At 44.4% G+C, this 20,983-nt stretch overlaps 1 protein-coding gene across 4 annotated transcripts in view; it reads right to left on the reverse strand.

The window, feature by feature from the left end:
- The window catches only part of EXT2 (exostosin glycosyltransferase 2), a 153,842-nt gene that overhangs the window by 72,480 nt on the left and 60,379 nt on the right, over positions 1-20,983 (reverse strand). For 3 of the 4 annotated variants that reach the window (XM_027562602.1, XM_027562605.1, XM_027562603.1), the window contains one exon: positions 12,126-12,257. The exons of the other annotated variant lie outside the window; for it this stretch is intronic. In XM_027562602.1, the coding sequence (XP_027418403.1) occupies positions 12,126-12,257 (132 nt within the window). The remainder of the gene's footprint in view (positions 1-12,125; positions 12,258-20,983) is intronic. 4 annotated transcript variants of the gene reach the window in all.

The following is a 20,983-nucleotide window of genomic DNA, read 5'->3' on the forward strand; positions in this document are numbered from 1 at the left end:
ATAATTTGAAATGGAATGCATAATTTAACACAAAAGCACCAGACAAATCCAAATCAAAGGATACCTTCCAAAATAACTGACATGTTCTCTTCAAAAAGGCCACTGTCATGCCAGACAAAGAAGGACCCGAGAAACTGTTCTAGTAGAAGCTACAGAGACATGACAACTGAACACAATGACTGCCTGCAATCTTCTGCTGTAATGGACATAATGAAGATAACTGACAAAATCTAAATAAGGTCTGTATGTGTGCGCTCAGCGGCTTCAGCGGTGTCCAGCTCTTTGTGACCCCATGGACTGTAGCCGGCCAGGCTCCTCTGTCCATGGGGATCCTCCAGGCAAGAATACTGGAATGGGTTGCCATGCCCTCCTCCAGGGCATCTTCCCGACCTAGAGATTGAACCTGCATCCCTTATGTCTCCTAAACTGGCAAGTGGGTTCTTTACCACTAGCGATCATTTGGGTGATTTTCTGAGAAAGATCTAGGAGTAAAGGTGCCTCATATCTGTAACTTGCAAATGGTTCAGGAAAAAAATACATAAATATGAATGTATATGTTTGTGTGTGCTTACACACACACAGAAAAGAATAAAAGAAAGGTGGCAAAATATTAGTGTTTGATGACTATGAGTGAAGGGTGTGCAGAAACGATGCACTGGTTTTGGAAATTTAAGTCTAAAATTATGTCAAAATAGAAAATTAAAAAATATACAGAATTGTAGGTCTGTTTAAGCAAACAAACAAAAGGCAGATAAAGGAACATAAACTGCCTAGCAAAGCATGGGAAGCTAATCCTTCCAAGGATGATGGTTAGCAGACTGAGAAATGGGAAGGCCTAGGTGTCTAGGGAGGACGGACTCTGAAAACAGGAATAAGAAAAGTTGGTTCTGAGATCCCTTAAACCTACGTGCACAGGCAGGTCAATGCCCTCCCTGTCCTCTCCACCCACTGCATCTTAGCAGGAGGTTTATTCTCTGGAGAAAATGAACTAGAGAGACCCCACACTCCAGAGACACAACGGACGGCCAGCAGGATGAGGCGCCACACCAAATACGGCAGATTCAGTGATCATCTACTGTATGAAGGATAAGAACCAGTCTCCTTCCCCCGTTCTCCTCCCCAAAGACTTGCAGCCCAGACTTACTATCCATCCTCGCCCTACTCCCAAGGGCAGAAAGATTATCCTTTGGGTCAGTGAACCAATCCAACAGAAATAACCTAAAAGTACTTTTGGCCACCTCATGCGAAGAGTTGACTCATTGGAAAAGACTCTGATGCTGGGAGTGATTGGGGGCAGGAGGAGAAGGGGACGACAGAGGATGAGATGGCTGGATGGCATCACTGACTCGATGGACGTGAGTTTGAGTGAACTCCGGGAGATGGTGATGAACAGGGAGGCCTGGCGTGCTGCAGTTCATGGGGTCGCAAAGAATCGGACACGACTGAGCGACTGAACTGAACTGAAGAGTACCAACAACGGGGTAAACAGTTGAGTCCCCATCCATAAACCTCAGTAAAGCCCAAAAGTTGACAAGCCAAACCATGCACACAGGGCTTCCCATCAGTTTTCAGTGCCTCACCCAAATAAGAATAGACTGCTGAAAAACATCAGGTATTTGAAGAAAGTTTCCAATGTGAAAGACAGAAAATAAAGCCCTGATGATGGAATTCAAAGGAAACAAACAATACACGGAGCTTAAGACAAATAAAAACAGAAAGAAAAACACCAATACAGTATACTAATGCATATATATGGAATTTAGAAAGAGGGTAACGATAACCCTGTATGCGAGACAGCAAAAGAGACACAGATGTATAGAACAGTCTTTTGGACTCTGTGGGAGAGGGCGAGGGTGGGATGATTTGGGAGAATGGCATTGAAACATGTATAATATCATATATGAAACGAATCACCAGTCCAGGTTTGATGCAGGATACAGGATGCTTGGGGCTGGTGCACTGGGATGACCCAGAGGGATGGTACAGGGAGGGAGGTGGGAGGGGGGTTCAGGATGGGGAACACGTGTACACCCGTGGCGGATTCATGTTTCTGTATGGCAAAACCAATACAATATTGTAAAGTAATTAGCCTCCAATTAAAATAAATTTATATAAAAACAATAAAAAATAAAAACAAAACCACAAATATCTTCAGAGAGAGAAAGTACTGTATCCTTAAAACAAGAATAGGAAGCTATAAAAAAGATTAGGTAGAAGACAAGAAAAAACTCTTAGAAATTAAAAGTGAACAAAAATTTTAAAATGAAAAATTAGAAGATAAAATTGAGAAAATATCTAAGAAATTAAAACAAAGAGTCCATTAAGACAGAAAGAAAAGATAAGAAAAATAAGGGTCAGTCTAGCACATTCATCATCAAGGTAACCCAAGTTCCACCAAGCGAAAAAGAGAGCAAACGAGGCGGGGCGGGGGAGATAGAAAATGTGAAAATTCCCTTATAAAGGGCCCAAATCAGTATCCAGTGAACAAAAAAACACTCATACCAGGGTGTATCATCATTAGTTTCAGAACACAGGATTTTTCAGGAAGATTAAAAGTTTCACACAAAAGGATCAGGAATTAGAATGACATCTCTTGAGATTAAAACAGGAAGATCAGCAGACAATGAAGCAATGCCTTTGAAATTTTGAAGAAAAGCCACGTGGACCAGAATTTTATACCAGCCCAAGCACAGCACTGCACACAGCTATTCATCAAGGTGAAAGAGAATAGATGCATTTTCAGAGACACAAGGTGACAGCAAATTTACCCCCCAACAGTCCCTTTTCTGGGGAAGCTACTGGATTAAAAAAAAAAAAAAACCCAAAAAGAAAGAGGATGTTAGAACTTGAAAACAAAAATCCAACAAAGAAGAGAAAAGAAGAGAATTGCAAGAATCATGGTGAACAGAGAATTGAGGCTGACCTCTGTACAGGAGACCTAGAGAGCAGTCAATCCACACTGGAGCTGCAGGTGCGGGCTATGTACGAGAAGGGTGGGAGGGAGGGAAAGAGAGCGAAGGCGGGGGACAGCCCATAGTTCACTTGCGCTTGACCATTTCACTCTTCGTTGGAGAAGTTAGTAAAAAGCAGTGATAGGAACATGGAAAGCTAAGAGAGTGTTTTTGTTTTGTTTTGTTTTTAAGACAGCTATGCATTTACTCCCTGGAAAATAAAAAAAGTTATGCAAGAAAGGAAACATAACCATGTTTTATTACTTGGTCCCACTGACACCAACATTTATATAGTCCTAATGACGCAACAATAAACATTGCTCTAATGAAAAATGATGACACTGCCCCACTGGTAAGATGAGAGGGAAGAGAAACGTGCAGAGGAAGAGGCAGGAACAGGAAACAAAGCACTAACTCTATGGAAGTAAAGAGAGAATGTCTGAGATAGAGAAATTAAAAAAAAACAGCACTATCAGCATTTTATGAGAAGGTAGGAAAATAAATATCAGAGGAGAGCTGAGAGCAGCTGCCCCTCGGGAATGGGCCTTAATTTACAGGCGTTATTTTATGATTTTACTTTTTAAACCATTCATGTGTTAAGCCATTCTATTTTTTTCTTAAACATGAAATTAAGAAATATAGCTGAAAGATAAGACAGAACCAAAAATCAAGACTCAAACTCCAGCTGGAGCAATGTGGAAATTTTTCTACTCTGCAGCTGTAATGACCCTCTCATTAGAAAAATTACACTCAAATATTAATTGATATGTCTATGTAAACAGTATAGGATACGAGAAATAGAATTCATTACCCCTGATGTTGGGATACCCGACAACTCATTTTCCCAGTAACCTCTGCTACTGAACCTCTTAAACTGACTCGAGGGAGAAAGAAAGTGGGCCCTGAAGCAAGGGGAAAGGGAATTGGATGTGCCGGTGAGTGACAGCTGGTGTGTGAAGGATGGCTTTGCCAAAATACCCAAGGTGTCCTCAATTCATCTGCTGCCAGACCAAGCTCCATGGACCCCGAGGACCTACTCCACTCGCTGCCCTCCTCTCTGGGACGTAAGGAAGCAGACAGGGGTTGACTCATAAATGCCAGAGTCATAAAAGTGAACTCTACAAAAGCCCGGGTGGGTGAGGAAGGTCTGCATCCAGAGAAACTGCACGTGCGGCTCGACCTCCGCCACCACTGGAGTCGCCATGCACACATGGCAACCCGGGTACACGAGTCTCCCTCTCCAGGAAGGATGCTCTGATTGACAGGACCCCCTCCGCAGCACCCCCGAGTCTGGCCCTTCCTGTGCTTTACTTATCCTCCCCACCTGGATCTGACCTGCGACCTCATCTTTCCCACGTTACTATCTGACCATCAGAATTCTTGGCATGGGGCCCCGGGTCAAGCTCCTGGGATCTTCCTGCGTCTCTCGCTCCACAGACCCAACTCGGCTTTCTTTACTCCATGACCTGAGACTGTCCGGCTTGTTTCCACAGAAGCAAGTACAGCTACGAAACAGTTCAATGGCGAAGGCAACTCAAGGAAAGGCCTGGCATTGGGGGCAGGAAGGCGGACCTTCTGTGCAACTGTGACCCTGTAAATGTGGCACCTCTAAAAACAAAAGACTCCAAAACGCTTAAACTTACTTAAAATTCAAGCTAAAATTTCTGAATTCCATACATACTTCAGCCATATCTGGGCAGTGGGAGGAAAAAGGGGAGAAAATAAGCCAAAAAGGCCTCCTGGGGGAGGGGGTGAGCAGGGGAGGTGTTCAAATTCCAGAGACACATTCCACAACCTGGATGTTAAAGGGCAGGGAGTGGAGTTAAACAGACTCGGGGTTCTGCTCCAGGCATCTGAGCTGGCGCTCCTTCGGCCTGCAGAGTGATTTATAGCTTGTTAGTATTTACAGCTGAGTGATATTTTCAGCAGCTTATACAACCACAACCTCTGTGAATGAGGAGGGCTGCCGTCTGGACATCTAAGTACCGGTAGCCCTGAGTTCTTCTTGTAGCTGAGACAGATGTGGGCTTAGCCCAGGCTCTGGAAGCTTCTAATCAAGTTCCAGGGATGCAGAAGAGGCACTGGATGGGGGGAGAGGGAGTGCCTTCTCCAGGCAGTGAGTCAGGACACACACAGTGAACCAATCCCACATCAAAGCACAGCCCCTGGACTAGCTGCATCGACACTACTTGGGAACTTGCTAGAAATGCAAATCCGAGGACCTCACCCAGACCAACACCATCTGAGACTAGGGGTGGAGTGGCAGCAATCTGCATTTTCACGAGCCTTTCAGGAGCTTCTGACACGTCCTGACATTGGAGAACCTCCTGACATTGGAGAACCGCTTCCCCAAGAACTAGGGACAGCAGCAGGCTCTCCTGCACCGAGTCCACAGCTCTGACCCTGCCCCTCGTGGGTGAGGACTGCCATGCAAGCAAGTGCTCTTCTACAGGCCTCCCACCTGCTGAGCCTTCCCCCTCTATCTTCAAAAGCTGGACTCAGGCTTACAGGATGCCTGCTGCTGCTGCTGCTAAGTGGCTTCAGTCGTGTCCGACTCTATGCGACCCTGGAGACGGGAGCGCACAAGGCTTCCCCGTCCCTGGGATTCTCCAGGCAAGAACACTGGAGCAGGTTGCCATTTCCTTCTCCAATGCATGAAAGTGAAAAGTGAAAGTGAAGTTGCTCAGTCGTGTCCAACTCTTAGCAACCCCATGGACTGTAGCCCACCAGGCTCCTCCATCTGTGGGATATTCCAGGCAAGAGTACTGGAGCGGGGTGCCATTGCCTTCTCCACAGGATGCCTAGGTGAGTGCATATAACCCGCACCTGAGGCCTGGCTTGCAGCGAAGCTGCCACAAGGGCTAGATTTCATAGGAACAAGTTTTTGCTGTCAGCCTTATTCTTATGCTGGGCGCAACAATCCGTTTTAAGTCACTTCCCCACTTTCCTCGTCAGTTTGTCAGGTTTTTTGTCAATAGCTATGGGACCCCTGCTGTCTCCCTTTTCTGTTGTTCTAGGTCCAGTATAGTCAGTGTTAAAAAAAAAAAAACCTGGGTTATCTATACTAGTGTTATCTATGACAACAAATCTGAAAAACACTGCCAGAAGGAACTAGGTAAATAAAGTTTACTTCTTGGGTAGCTCAAATGGTAAAGACTCCACCTTAAATGCAGGAGACCTGGGTTTGATCCCCGGGTTGAGAAGATCCCCTGGAGAAGGGCATGGCAACCCACTCCAGTATTCTTTCCTGGAGAATTCCACGGATGGAAGAGCCTGGCGGGCTGCAGTCCACAGAGACGGACACGACTGAGCGACTGACACTACCACCACTACTCAATCACGTTAGCACATGATAAGGTGGAGATAATCCTTCTAATCACGCTGTACAAAAATAATATGGGAAAATACTCCACTCTACGTGATTTTACCGAGAGGATATGGCTTTGTTGGCACAGGCCAGAAATCCAAAACCTCACGGCTCTTGGCCCGCTCCATATCGGCATTCTCAATGCTCCCGGGCCTCAGTCTGTGTCCTCCCGACAAGCTCGTGCCCTGCAGGCGACCAGAGGTAAGCTGGGGGAGGCTGTCTGAAGAGACCCCCAGCCACCCAGGCCAGGCCCAGATCCAGGCACCAGGCCCGCCAAGGGGGAGACCAGAAATGGCACACGCCTGAGAAGCGACACAGGCGGGGAGTGTTTGGGGAGATGGTAAAGTTTTGCTGAGACTTGCAAAAAAAAAAAAAAGGGGGGGGGAGAAATGAAAACCTCAAGAGACCGTAAAATGCAGGCATCCTTGACAAGAGGAGCTAAAAAATTTAATGATTAAGAACAAATGTGTCATCTCTCACAAAGAAACTTCCATTTGGTGAGAAATTCCTTCCAAAGAGAAGATTCAAGACAAAGGGCCCATCTCTCCAGACTGGACCACTGTGCCACTTTAAAGTTGTGCTCCAGAATGACCTACTCACACGCTTTCACCATCTTGAGAGTGTAGCAAAAGGTGGATAATGCAATCAGCCCCGCTCCGGTTACAAATGAGGACGGCAGAGCATCTGGTGGCCCAGGCACCGGGTTTCTGCACGGCCGGCCACCACCCCTCCCTGTTTTCACCATCCACACACAAGCCTCTTCTTTTTTTTAACGTTAAACTCAGGCAGTGGCATCTGGCCAAAAAAGGGCTCTCTGCTCTCGGCCCTCCTCTCCAGCTGAGCAAGCTCAGAGCCATGGCTGGAGGCCCTGACTGCAGATCTTTGAAAAAGCCAGGCCAACCCTTGATTTACTGACTGAGATCCACACCAACTCCCACCTCGGGGTGCCTGAAATGGTAAATTTGATGGAATCTAGAGGGGAGACTCCCCTGCAGGCTGGGCTCATAGTAACCACATCTAGGACAGGTTAAGTATTTCTGAAGGGGCGGGGGGCGGGGGAGGTAACTATAAATAAATCAATGCTATTCAGGCTTTCTGTCAGTTGCTTTCACTGAAGAAGCAGAAATGTACAACCTACAGCTTTAAATCAGGGCTCTCATCACCTGAGCTCCTAGAACTTAAACACTAAATTCCCCTTAAGAAAGAAAAATAAATAAATAAATAAATAATATAGTTTCCAGTTGCTTATTCAGATCTATGCTTTTTATACTCATCTTCTTTCCCAAATTGAGTCCAGCATTCTGCTTTGTCCTCAATTAAAATATGCCTATTTCAAAACTATAAAACTTCATATACTATTTTCTCCTAGTCTGTATTCTTATGAAAGACAGAGACCAGAATCCCAACCATTTATCCTCAAACACTTTTCTTGGAGCTTTAGATAAAAGTACAGGAAAGCGCCCACTGTCTCCACATTCTCTAGCTGGGTCATGATTATCCCACCTGTATGAATTCTCCTGCAGAGCAACAGATGTGATCTTCTTTGTCTCAAACTTGTACCATATGCTCAGAAGAGTGGAAATGTTTCAGCCTGGAGGAGGCTCAATGGCTCCCATAATACTGCATAAGCCAGTCAAGACACTCTGTGGGTAGAAGACCCGGGTTCCTGCTTGTTTACACAACTTGCCCATTATGCGACCTTGGACGAGTCATCAGGCTCTGTGAGCCTCATTAGGTCTGCTTTAGACATGAGAGGGAATCTTTCACTTTTCTCACCTTCCCAATAGGGTGAAGGTCAAATAAAATAAAGGCTGTCACGTCAGCATGCGACTGAGCTTTGGATGGTTCAAGTCCTGGAAATTCCACCCTCCTCAATCCCTCCTTCCTTCTTTATGTATAAAGGGCTTCCTACCTGAATTAAATTGCTCTAAATATTATAAGGAATACCAAGATAACTCAGAAATTCCCTTAAGAAACTTAAAATTTTACAGGAAATTGTACTTCTATGTATGTTAAATGACAGGAAAGAAATAGATAATACGCTTTAAGATTTACAAGAAGGAAAGATTACTTTTTGTAAGGGGTCCAGGAAAAATCTCATGGAGAAAGGGGTACATGGCCAGGGCCCCTGAATAAAATGCATAAGACCAGAGTTGATGGTGAAGAACGGCGTCCAGGGAAAGAAGCAATGGTCACAAGGGCACAGGAAGGAAAAGCAGAGAGCAAACACAGGAAGGACAACATTGTGGAGCCAGAAACCTAGTGCTCCCCAAAAGGGAACAGAAGGAAATAAGGCTGGAAAGGAGGCCTGGCGCTGGACGGTGGAAGGCCCTGCTGCCAGACCATGCCTGGACTCCAACGCCACCTGGCCCGCGATGCCCATGTACTCGCACTCAATAGACAACACCATCCTCCTCACTCTTCCTAAACGCCTTCCCAGTTAGCACGGCAGGTGGTCCCTGGTATCACTCACATTTGGGTGGTGGTCTAGTCGCTAAGTTGTGTCCAACTCTTTGCGACCCTGTGGACTGTTGTCCGCCAGGCTCCTCTGTCCATGGGATTTTCCAGGCAAGAATACTGGACTGGGTTGCCATTTCCTTCTCCAGGGGAACTTCCTGACCCAGGGATCAAACCCAGGTCACCTGTCTTGCAGGCAGTCTCCAGGATTGCAGGCAGATTCTTTACCGACTGAGCCACCAGGGAAGCCCCATCACTCACATTTATCCTCCATTAATTCTCACCTGGTTCCTGAAACAGTCTCCTGCCTTTGGCCCTGTCCTCCTACAACAGAAGCACCCTCCACACTGATGTCAGAATGACCCGAAATGCAATCTCAGCACATGACTTCTGTGGAGGTGCTCTGCTGATCTCCCATCACCCACCGGAAACATTCCAGCACCTCCCTTAAGATGCCAGGGGTTTGGCAATCTGGGCCCTCAGAAGGCTCCACCTTCTGCATCTCCCTCACAAACCCTTCACTCCTGCTACACTGACCCCCTCAAAGTTCCTGAAGCCGCCGTGTTCTCTTGTCCCTCTGACCCCTGAATTTGCTTCTCCTTCTGGATGGAACCAGAAACCCCAAAATTCATCATTCTTGGCCCACCCCCTCCCTGTATCTAACGCTCACTTGCCTGAGTCTCTGTCCTCCAGAGAACCAGGTAAGCTGTGGGAGGGGGAAATCTAACTTCCCCCTTTCTCACACAACACCCGCCCTTCTCTTTTAACACTTAACAACATTAAATGATGGTCATTTAACATTGTTCTGGAAGCAGCAGCCAAGGCAATTAGATAAAAGATAACAAAAGGTTCAAGTGTTGGAAAAAAGAATAATTAGCATTTGCAGGTATCACTGTACATCTAGAAGACACAAGAGAATCAACTTGAAAAAAGTCAAACAATTACAGAACTCAGAGTATTACAAGTTTATACATAAAAGCCAACAATATGTCTTCATACAAAAGTAATCAGTTAGGAACTAAAATGTCAGAAAGCATGAATTCCTTTATCGGAGTGTAAGAATGATAAAACACCTAAGAAAAAATTTTGCAAGACTTGTAAAGGACCAGTATACAGAAAGCTTTAAAATTTTACTAGAAAGACAAACCTTGCTTCCAGATAGCAAGACCTACTGCACTGTAAACTCCCCAGTGGCGTGGATTTTTCTCTGCTTTGTTGACTGACATATCTCAAGTACCAAGAACACTGCCTGGAACAAAATAGGCACTCAGGAAATACCCGCTGAATGAATACATGCCAAAAACAATCTAAAAAGTCAGGGTTATCAATCACAGTTCAAATAGGATTTATATTTGTATTCTGGGAGCAACAGAGAGAGATATCAACCTTCCAAGTAAGCAAAAATTCAAGTACTCAGGGTTACTGAAGGCATGAAGAAGCAGAATAACCAAAATGTTATTGGTGGAATTATAAACTGGTGTAGTCTTTTGAAAGAGCAATTTGTTAAAATCTATCAACACTCAAGTCGATGGGGTTGAAAAGAGTCAGACGGGGCTGAGCAATTGAACAGACTGATTGACTGATCAACACTTAAAGTGTGCCTATTCTTCTAGTTATTTCTCTGCTATTACTAATTCTACAGATACATTCACACATTTATGTGCATACACACCTGAAAGGCTGTGTGGATGCAATAATATGCATCCCCCCTATTACTGTTGAAAACAGATTTGCCTGTAAGACAGACCTAAGCGATGGGATCACATACAGCAGTCCAACACGTGATCTTAGCCAAAAGGCCAAAACATGATTACAGCAGTCCTTAAAACTGAAGTATCCCTATACAGAATGAAATGGAAGTAAGCCCATGATCTAGTTTTAAAGTAAAAAAGGCAAGGTTGAGAATAATATGCATCGTGTGACCCCATTTGTATTCTAAAATTACACAGTATGTCTATACAGGAACACAAACATTCTGGAAGGTTACCTTTGGCAAGGAAGTCAAGGGAAGAGATGGACAGAAGGAAATCTTCCCTCAAGGAAAACAGAAAGGAGGTGTTTGCTACTGTTTCACTTGCCTTGACGGTTTTACTTCCTCTTGGGCACTCCCGGTTCAGGAGCACTGCCCGCCCTTGCCCGGGGCTCCCTGGGAATTCCACCCTCAGCTCCACTGCAGGGCAACTCATACAATACCCTTCCTTCCAGGCTTCCCAAGTTAGCACTGAGTTCCTCTGAGGGCAGGGCCTGGTTTCCTCTGCTTTCTAAGCACCTGGTGGAGCACTGGCACACAATAAGCCCTTAAGAAAGGCAGGAGGGAGATGGGGAGGGAAAAAGAAGACCGACCAGGTGGCAGCATACAGCACTGTTAAGAGCGGGTAGAGTCAGGAGACAAGGACGGCTGGCCACAAAGAGAAGAGCAATGATTCAGCGGAGAGGAGTCTAGCTCTCTCACGCAGAGGCCTCGGGGTCTGTGAGCCAGAGAGCAGGTGTGCCCCAGAGCAGAGACTGTGCCCCCCACAGCTTCAGGTACTTGTCCCTCCCAGGCCACAGGTACCTCATGACTCCTGCAATTAAGGACGAAGCTCTGAGAGCAGCATCTGCCCACCCCATCTTGCTGCTGGAAGGACCGAGGGGTCTCGGCCACCCTGAGCAATCCCTAATGCCTCTCTATCATTTTTGCTGATGATGTCCCCTAGCAGGGGCCTGAATGTTAATTGACATCCATGCAAAGCACTTAGTTAGCATAAAGCACAAGAGGCAGGGCTCAAAATATAAGCCATCACTAATTGCTTAGAGAATCTTTTCAAGAGTTCAAAGCACCACCATTGCAAAAGTCATCAGGAAGTCTTCCATTTCCAACAAGACCCAGGCCTCCCAATTTATTTCTGCAATAAACAAACACACTGCCTTCCTAAGCACATTTAAAACAAACTGCTGCTTCAGTATTTGTTACTTTGGTCATTTCAAAATTAAACTGGTCCTGCGTGCGTGTGTGCTAAGTCGCTTCATTCGTGTCCTACTCTTTCCTTACCCCGTGGACTGTAGCCCGCCAGGCTCCTCTGTCCATGGGGATTCTCCAGGCAAAAATACTGGAGTGGGTGGCCATGCCCTCTTCCAGGGAATCCTCCCAACCCAGGGATTGAACCTAGGTCTCCCGCACTGCAGGTAGATTCCTTACCATCTGAGCCAACAGGGAAGACCAAAACTGGTCCTATTGGGTCCCACATATTCTAGCACACTCTTATATCTTAGAAAGCTCAAACTTAAATCACCTTTACAAATCCAGTACATGTTCCATCGTCCTGGCCTCTGGCCTATACCTGACGTGGCTCACCCCAGCATTTACTCACCACAGCAGGAGGGTCGTTCCAGTCTTCATAGGAGATGGCAGCGTATGGATAGATCCGATCATTGATGATCTGCAGGGTGGCCAGGGCGATGGCCTTGATTGACTGGAAGTATGCTTCCCAAAACCACCGTGCCTGTGAAGAAAACCACACTGCGTGAAATGAGCAGTGAGGGAAGAACTAGAGGCTCCATCACAGGCACCTCTGCGTCGGGGTCATTTCCTTATTCTCAAAGAAGAGCAAGCCCAAGGCAAAAGCCTGCCTGCTGTGCAAGGCAACTCCATCAGAATGGGCATTCATCCAAGGCAGTCAAACAGGACATGAGCGCAGGCAATGCACACGGAACCCAATTTAGACAGAAAAGAAACTACATGGGAATGAAGTATCAAGTTTATAGTCTTTTTTTTTAATATTACTACTAAAGTGCACATAAAGTACATTCAGTACTCCTATAATCACTATCCAGATAAAGATATAGAACATTCCAGCACCCCAGGAGAGTCCTCTCTGCTGCACCCAGCCAGTATCTCACCCCTCCAAGAGTAAGCCCTACTCTGATTTCTGTTAGCCCACTAAGGAATTTCATATTAATGGAACCAAATAGTATTTACTCTTTTGTGTCGGACCTCTTTTGCTGAACACTGTAATGTTAAAATTGGATTTCAGTGTCAGGTTATGCTGGCCTCATAAAAGGAGTTGAAAAGTGAGTAGAAAAAGTTCTATTCTTTGACAAATGTTAGCCAAGTTTGGCATTATTTCTGCCTTGAAATACTGAGAAGTCATCAAAAAAGCCATCTAAGGTTTTGTGTTTTTTTTGGGAGGGTGGGGTGGGTAACGATTTTAAATCATGGATTTTCTTCCATAGACATAAGATTCTACATATTTTCATGTCAGTTTTGTAGGTGGTATTTTTCAACGAATATGTTCACTTTAAACTGTTAAATATTTGGACTAAATGTATGTCTATTTAATGCCTATAAAATCTGTAGTAATATCTCTCTTTTCATTCCTGATATTGATCATCTGTGTTTTCCCTTTGTACTTGATCAGTCTTACTGATGTTTATCAATTTTATTAATCTTTTCCATTTCATTTTGTTGATTTTCTTCATCTTCAGTTCAGTTCAGTCGCTCAGTCGTGTCTGACTCTTTGCGACGCCATGGACTACAGCAGGCAGGCATCCCTGTGCATCACTGACTCCCAGAGCTTACTCAAACTCATCCATCGAGTCAGCCATGTCATCCAATCATCTCATCCTCTGTCGTCCCCTTCTCCTCCTGCCTTCAATCTTTCCCAGCATCAGGGTCTTTTCTAATGAGTTGGCTCTTCGCATCAGGTGGACAAAGTATTGGAGTTTCAGCTGCAGTATCAGTCTTTCCAATGAATATTCAGGACTGATTTCCTTTAGGACTGACTAACTCTCAAGAGTCTTCTCCAACAACACAGTTCAAAAGCATCAATTCTTTGGCGCTCAGCTTTCTTCATGGTCCAACTCTCACATCCATACATGACCACTGGAAAAACCACAGCCTTGACTAGATGGACCTTTGTTGACAAAGTAATGTCTCTACTTTTTAATATGCTAAGTTTGTCACAGCTTTTCTTCCAAGGAGCAAACATCTTTTAATTTCATGGCTGCATTTACCATCTAAAGTGATTTTGGAGCCCAAGAAAATAGAGTCTGTCACTGTTTCCATTGTCTCCCCATCTATTTGCCATGAAGTGATGGGACAAGATGGCATGATTTTAATTTTTTGAATGTTAAGTTTTGAGCCAGCTTTTTCACTCTCCTCTTTCACCTTCATCAAGAGGCTCTTTAGTTCCTCTTCGCTTTCTGTCATAAGGGTGGTGTCATCTGCATATCTGAAGTTATTGATATTTCTCCCGGCAATCTTGATTCCAGCTTGTGCTTCACCCAGTATGGCATTTTGCATGATGTACTCTGCATATAAGTTAAACAGGCAGGGTGACAAAATACAGCATTGACGTACTCCTTTCCCAATTTGGAACCAGTCCATTGTTCCATGTCCAGTTCTAACTGCTGCTTCTTGACCTGCATACAGATTTCTCATGAGGCAGGCAAGGTGGTCTGGTATTCCCATCTCTTTAAGAATTTTCCAGTTTGCTGTGATCCACACAGTCAAAGGCTTAGCATAGTCAATGAAGCAGAAGTAGATGTTCTTCTGGAACTCTCTGCAACAGATGCTGGCAATTTGATTTCTGGTTCCTCTGCCTTTTCTAAATACAGCTTGAATATCTGTAAGTTCTCAGTTCACATACTGTTGAAGCCCCGCTTGAAGAATTTTGAGCACTGCTTTGCTGGCATGTGAGATGAGTGCAACTATGTGGTAACTTACTTACTTAATTCTTCACCTAACTTTTTTTCTATTTTGCTCCTTTCTGCTCTTATTTTTACTTTCTTTGGTTTTGGGGGACTTTAATCCATACTGCATTTAGATTCTTGAGATTGAAGTTTAGATATTTCAATCTTTCTTCTTTCTTAATACCTAAATACAAAGCTGTAAATTTATTTCTATGCACTATTTTAAATGCATCCCACACATTTACATATCATTTTCATTACAATTTAGGTAAAAAAAATTAATTTCCATTGTAACACTTTCTTTGGCCCAAAGGGCATTTATTAATAGAAGTATACTGTTTAATTTCCAAACACTCTCAGATTTTATATTTATCTGTTACTGATTTCTACTTTGCACTGTAGTCAGGGAACATACAAGTTATTTCAAAACCTTGCAATTTATTTAAACTTGATTTATGGCCAGGCACATTATTTATTTTTGTCAATGATCTACGTGCACTTTAAAAAGAGTATCTTGCTGTTGATGAGTGTAATGTTTTACACTTGTCAAGCAGAGTAAGTTGATTATTTAGTACTATCTAAATATTCTATACCTTTATTGATTGCTCTCTGCCTGTATGCACGCGTGTATGTGTGTTTATTTCCAAAATTTTTACTTTCAAATTTCTGCCCTTAAAGTTTGTCTAAAGATTATCTCTCATAAAAAGATATAAATGGATTTTAATATTTTATCCCATTTAAAAATCTTTGGCTTTCAGTTGTACATACAGTCCACTTATACTTAATGTAATTTCTGATACAGTTGAGTTTAAGTGTTTGCTCATTCTATTTGTCCACAGAGGTCCACAGATGTACCTCAGTGTAGCTCTTTGTATTTATCCTACTGAGAACTGTATAGCTTCTCTAATCTGTGACTTTATGTCTTCTGATGCTTCTAGAAAACTCTGTCAGTATTTTTTAAAATGTTGGTTCTATCACACTCTCCTCTTCTACAACTCCAGACACACGTGTATGTAAAATGTTTTCACCATGTCCTGTATGTCTCTTATTCTCTTTTCTGTATTTTTTCTCTGTGTGCTTCAATCTGTGTATTTTTCTACTAATATTCCTTCTGGTCCAATAATCCTTTATCCTTTTCCAATAATCCTTTATCCTTTGTGTGTGTAAGTCTATAAACTGCTATTAAATCCATGTATTGAACTGTTAATTTCACTTCTTATATTTTTCATTTCCAGAATTCCACTTGGCTAAGAAGATTTTGTATCTTGTTGAAATCCTCCTTCACTTCTGTATTATTGAGTATTGTTAGTTCCTGACTGATAACTCCAATATCTGAATAAACTTTAAGTCTCTTTCTGCCATCTCTTTTTATTCTTCATTTTGGTCATTTGGTTTCAATTTCTAACTTGCATCTTAATTTTTTATTAGATACCAATATTCTGCATTAAAAATTATAGAGATTCTGGACAATCCAGATTATCTTTCTCTTAAGAATATAACACATTCTGCTTGCAGGCACAGAGAATGCAGTCAGAACACTTTAATCCTATCAGCTTCAACTTTTGTCAGGACTTTTTTCAGCTTGCCCATAGTCTGAAGGTGTGGCCTTCTGGGCCTTCAACTAAAGCCTGGGGTATTTCCCAGGACCCCTCCATCCTGGCCAGCCCTGAACATGGACCTTTGTCTCATTAGCACTATATATGGTTACTGAAATAGCTGCACAGCTCCTTAGGCTCCCAGCCGCTTCTTTCTGCAGGGACTCCAGGAGTCTTGCTCTGATCGTGTGCACCTTAGGAGTTGGCAAAGACCTTAATGGAAGACTGCATGCTCGTTTTTTGTTTATTTCCCCATGATTCCCTTTCTCCTGAGACTTTTGTCCTTCAAATCCCAGATACTCTGGGAACCCCCTAACCCCAGCCTGTCAGCCCTGTGGGGCTGCTGTTTCCTGTGAAGTCCCCATACCCATGACTGTGAATTAGAAGTCCTCGGGGGATGGCATCAGAGTGAACAGGCAGCTATTCTCAGGGTGCTCCTGTCTCTCAGGAATTATCCCTCAAGTCCTGGCTGCTCTCTGAACTGTTGTTTCATCTATTATAATGAGCTTCTGTACTTCTTTTTCTTTTATTGACAGGAGGGTTACTCCCAAACCAGCCACTCTGTCAGAGTCTTCTGAAAGAAGACAGTTTCTTATCCAAGCAGAGTTTAAACTCGGTTCCTAAAGAAAGCAGGATGCTGACGCCGATGACCTCTCCAGCTTCATTCAGCCTACGATCCCACTCAAAATCAGAGGCTGTTTGCATTTATGCAAGGGGGCCAAACATATCCAAGTTTAGCATGAGAAACTGGAAGCATAACCAAAATAGGGAGAGGAAAAAAAGACACTTTCTAGTCTAGACTTACTGACTTTGGGTCTGTTTCCTGGACAAGTCCTCTATTAGTTAAAGCCTTGGATAACTTCTGAGTTATATGACGACTATTGTTTCCACTAACAATAAGGAGAAGGCAAAGCATCACAATGAGAATTTCTCCTATTCAGAGAAAATCAAAAACAGATTTAGCTTCCAGGGGCATCTGACTTGAGCCGTCCTGCGGTTTGCCATCTGGGTACAGCCAGGGGGGGCCTCTTGGCTGCCTGCTGCTGCTTCGTAGATACACTCTACTCACTCTAGTCTCTTTCCTGCTCAGCCATGCTGCTGCTTCCCCTCCCATCATCCAGCCAAAGCATCTACAGTTCATGAGGCCTAAGAGAACCTACCTTCTCTGTGAAACCTTTACTGAGCACCCCCAACATCAACAATCTTCCCTTACTAAGACATCCCACCGCATTCACAGCCTTTACCTTATGGCTTAGTTCTCTGATACACCGTTCTAACACTGCTTTACTGGCATTTCAGATGACCACTTTTCTCTCTCCAGCTACACTGTGAATTTCTTGGCTGTGGAAACTGGCATTTTTTTTTTCCTCATTAGTATCCTTACAAACGTTAGAATGTTTTGCCTGCTGCAAAGCACTACTGTACCCATGATCTCATCTGCTCTTTATAACCAAGTTTGTTAACTTTTGGGGGTCGGGTGGCAGATACAAATTTCATTTTATATGTGAGAAACTGAGCTATTAAGTGGCAAAGTCACCAATCCAACCCGTGAATACTAACTCTAAAGTCAGACCTTCTACCTCCTTCTAGAATATGAAGAGTACCAGCACAGAGTAAGGAAATGGTCCTCTACCAAGGCACCAAGATGCATGAGCCCACACATAAACACAGCTTAAATATTTACCTCCTTTTCTACGCAAATGGGTTCATCGTCATATGTTTGTTTGTTTGTTTTAATTTCAAATCACACCACACTCAAACTCGAGCATTCCAAAGCTTTGCATTCACATTTAATCACAGTGGAGACAGCAGCGTTTGGGATTTACATGAAACAATGACTGGGAACAAATCCACCTAGAATACCAGCCAGAGGCACAAGTGTAGGACAGAGACTCTGATTTAAGATGTCTCAAATCATCTCATCCTGTCCACCAAATTGCAGTTCTCCTGGAAAGGAAGCAAGCCTTGCCAATAATCACAGCTCAAGTGTCTCGGCCTGAGGATAAGTGAACTTCACAGGCTTAATTATTTCTGCAGGACCTCTTTAACACCTTGCAGCATTTAGAAGGCATAATTTACAGCCCCCCCAGGACTCAGCATAGGCCACTTTTTGGCAGAGAGGAAGGAGTTTTCAGCTCTGTTGTGATATACATGAAAGCACCACCATTCCCATCCAGTGAGCTAAATGCAAACACTTATTTTGTTTTGAGATTTTTCCCCCCATCAACATGGGCCACACTTATCTCTATCTGAAAATTTGAAATGAGGGATTCTTCCACAAACCTGCAGATTCCCCACACGCTCTATTCTATGCATCTACACAGCTGAAAGCTAAGTCATATATGAAAAGGTCATACCAACAACCTCCGACAAAGCATTTAACTTTTCTTCATGAAACTGATACCACAGTAATTTTGTAAAAGCAGATTTCAAAGCACAGGAACTAAAGTTCCTATGACACTTTCAAACATTAGAATCATGAAGCAAAAGGCAAGGATTGGGCCAACTTAAAACTATCTCAAGCAAACACAAACTTCAAACTAAAACTGCTACTGTGGTTTAATTTCTTTGATTTTCAGTAACATAAAGCCAACAGGACTAGCAATAACAAGTGTTTAAAGGAAGCAAGTACAATATGGGAGAAAGAGTCATGGTGATGAGTGTCTTGCACGATTTTAAGCAGCTTACTGCTGCTGCTGCTAAGTCGCTTCAGTCGTGTCCGACTCTGTGCTACCCCAGAGACGGCAGCCCACCAGGCTCTTCCGTCCCTGGGATTCTCCAGGCAAGAACGCTGGAGTGGGTTGCCATTTCCTTCTCCAACGCATGAAAGTGAAAAGTGAAAGTGAAGCTGCTCAGTCATGTCCGACTCTATCGACCCCATGGACTGCAGCCCACCAGGCTCTTCCGTCCATGAGATTTTCCAGGCAAGAGTACTGGAGTGGGGTGCCATTGCCTTCTCTGTTAAGCAGCTTAACCCTCTCTATTTTTTGAATCTAGGGGATGGACACCACACCACCTTTCTCTTGGAGCTGCAGGTTCCGTGAGATGAGGTTTGTAAAGCTCCTCGCCCTGTGCAGAGCAGATAATCAGAACATCTCCTCCACACCTGCACCCATCCTGCCCCTCGAGGTCACTTACAGTATATACTACATTCTGCGTGATTTGGGGGCGGGGAGGGAGACAGGGGAAGAGGAGAGACAGAAGGGATTCTAAGGTTACACTCCATTCATTTCAATTCTTGAAGCCAGGAAAAGAATCCAACTGGTCAGAGAAGGGAGGTAGGTATAATAAAAATAAATACAAGGATGACAGACCTTAATACTGGAAAATATCTCACCCACTAACATGTCTCTTCTACCTGAATCTCTAAGCTTCCAAGGCAGAGGCCAGCACTTCTCTGCAGACCGTGAGAGTGGGGACGCATCTGGTTTTGCTCATCACTGGTCTTGCAGCCCCTAGCACAGCGCCTGTCAAGGACTGGACAGTCGAATGTTTGTTGAAAGAACAAATCCATCTCCCTCACAGGCACCACAGGCATCTCACAGAACTCTCCAGATCTTCTAAGCACCAGCCCATGACCTTAAAGGAGGAAAACCGTCAGTTCATAAAAAGGATCACCTCGTGCATGCAGAATTTTAAAAGGGAAAAGATGGGGCAGGGAGTGGATTTGAGGGGGGAAAAAAAAGGAAAACGTGTTTCTAGGTGAAATGGCAAGGCAGAAATGGGACCATGGGTGTCCCTTATATTGTGTGTGTATAGACCACGAGAGAGAATCAGTGGTTAGAACTATGCCTTGCAAGTCTGACCTGGAAGTGTCCAGGATATCTAACCATGAAGAAATTACACAGAAGAACCCCAGGACCCCAAAGTAGTCCAAGGGCGACTGCATCCCAAGCACAGTGACGAGTCTCCAACACCCTTTCATCGGCAACCAACTGCGCACTGCCCTTTCCAACAGAATCTCCTGAATGTGACCCATGCCAACAGACTTCGTTTTAATATATTAAAAGGACATTTCTAATGAAAACCACAAAATAAAAAAATATACCAGCCGGTGATGCCTCTGTGTCAAACCTCATCAGGCAATGCTGTCCAAACACGTAACGGTGGATCAGTAGGTACCCCAATATTACTCTACTTCCCCACCCCCACCCACTGGTTGGCCACAGAATAAAAGATCTGCCTCTGCTTGGGATGTAGAAAGTCGCAAAGAAACATGGAATCTACAGTAACCATGAGAAAAAGCCACCAGATACACCACCAACACTGTAACTTGCCCTGGACGCGTGGGAGAGCTGCGGTCAGAAGGCAATCAGGGACACCCGATTTCTAAGAGCGCCATCCAGGAGCCATGGGACACTCAAATCCAGCTCGGGAAGAGCAGAGAAGGCGGGGGTGGCTGCTATAAAGGCAGTCACCAAAACCAGCTAACATTTTAACAAATTCTTCAAACTGAGTGTGGGCTAGTAGGGCAGTTTGGGAGTTCTGGACACAAGCAGAATCTGCACTCACTTTCGAGCCCTTTTCTGCTGGATGTTCTGGAGAAAGAGGAGGGCAGGAGAAGAAACCAGAGACATTCCCTTCAATGGCACACAGGGAGAAAGCCCTGTCCCTTTCTCAAATCTTTTTTTTTTCATCCAAAGCCAAATCTCTACCTGCTTGGGGGTTAGCAGGAAAAGCCCTCACCCCCAAAGGCGGATGCAGATCCTCGGCTTCTGGGAGAGGGGGAGACAGGCAGCCTGCCCCGCACTCGGAGGGCAGGAACCCTTCCAGCTCCTAGAAGGCTCAGCTGTGGCTGGGGTCGAAGCAAAAGCCTCTGCTCCCAAGGGAGGGGTAGGAGACTCCCTCCAACCCCAGACCCCCACAGACAAAGGGCAGACTCCAGCTGCCCCAGGAACACTGAGAAAGCACCCCTTCCACGGCCCCAGCAAACAAGCCTGCAA

Source organism: Bos indicus x Bos taurus, chromosome 15, assembly GCF_003369695.1.
Source record: "Bos indicus x Bos taurus breed Angus x Brahman F1 hybrid chromosome 15, Bos_hybrid_MaternalHap_v2.0, whole genome shotgun sequence".
NCBI lineage: Eukaryota > Metazoa > Chordata > Mammalia > Artiodactyla > Bovidae > Bos > Bos indicus x Bos taurus.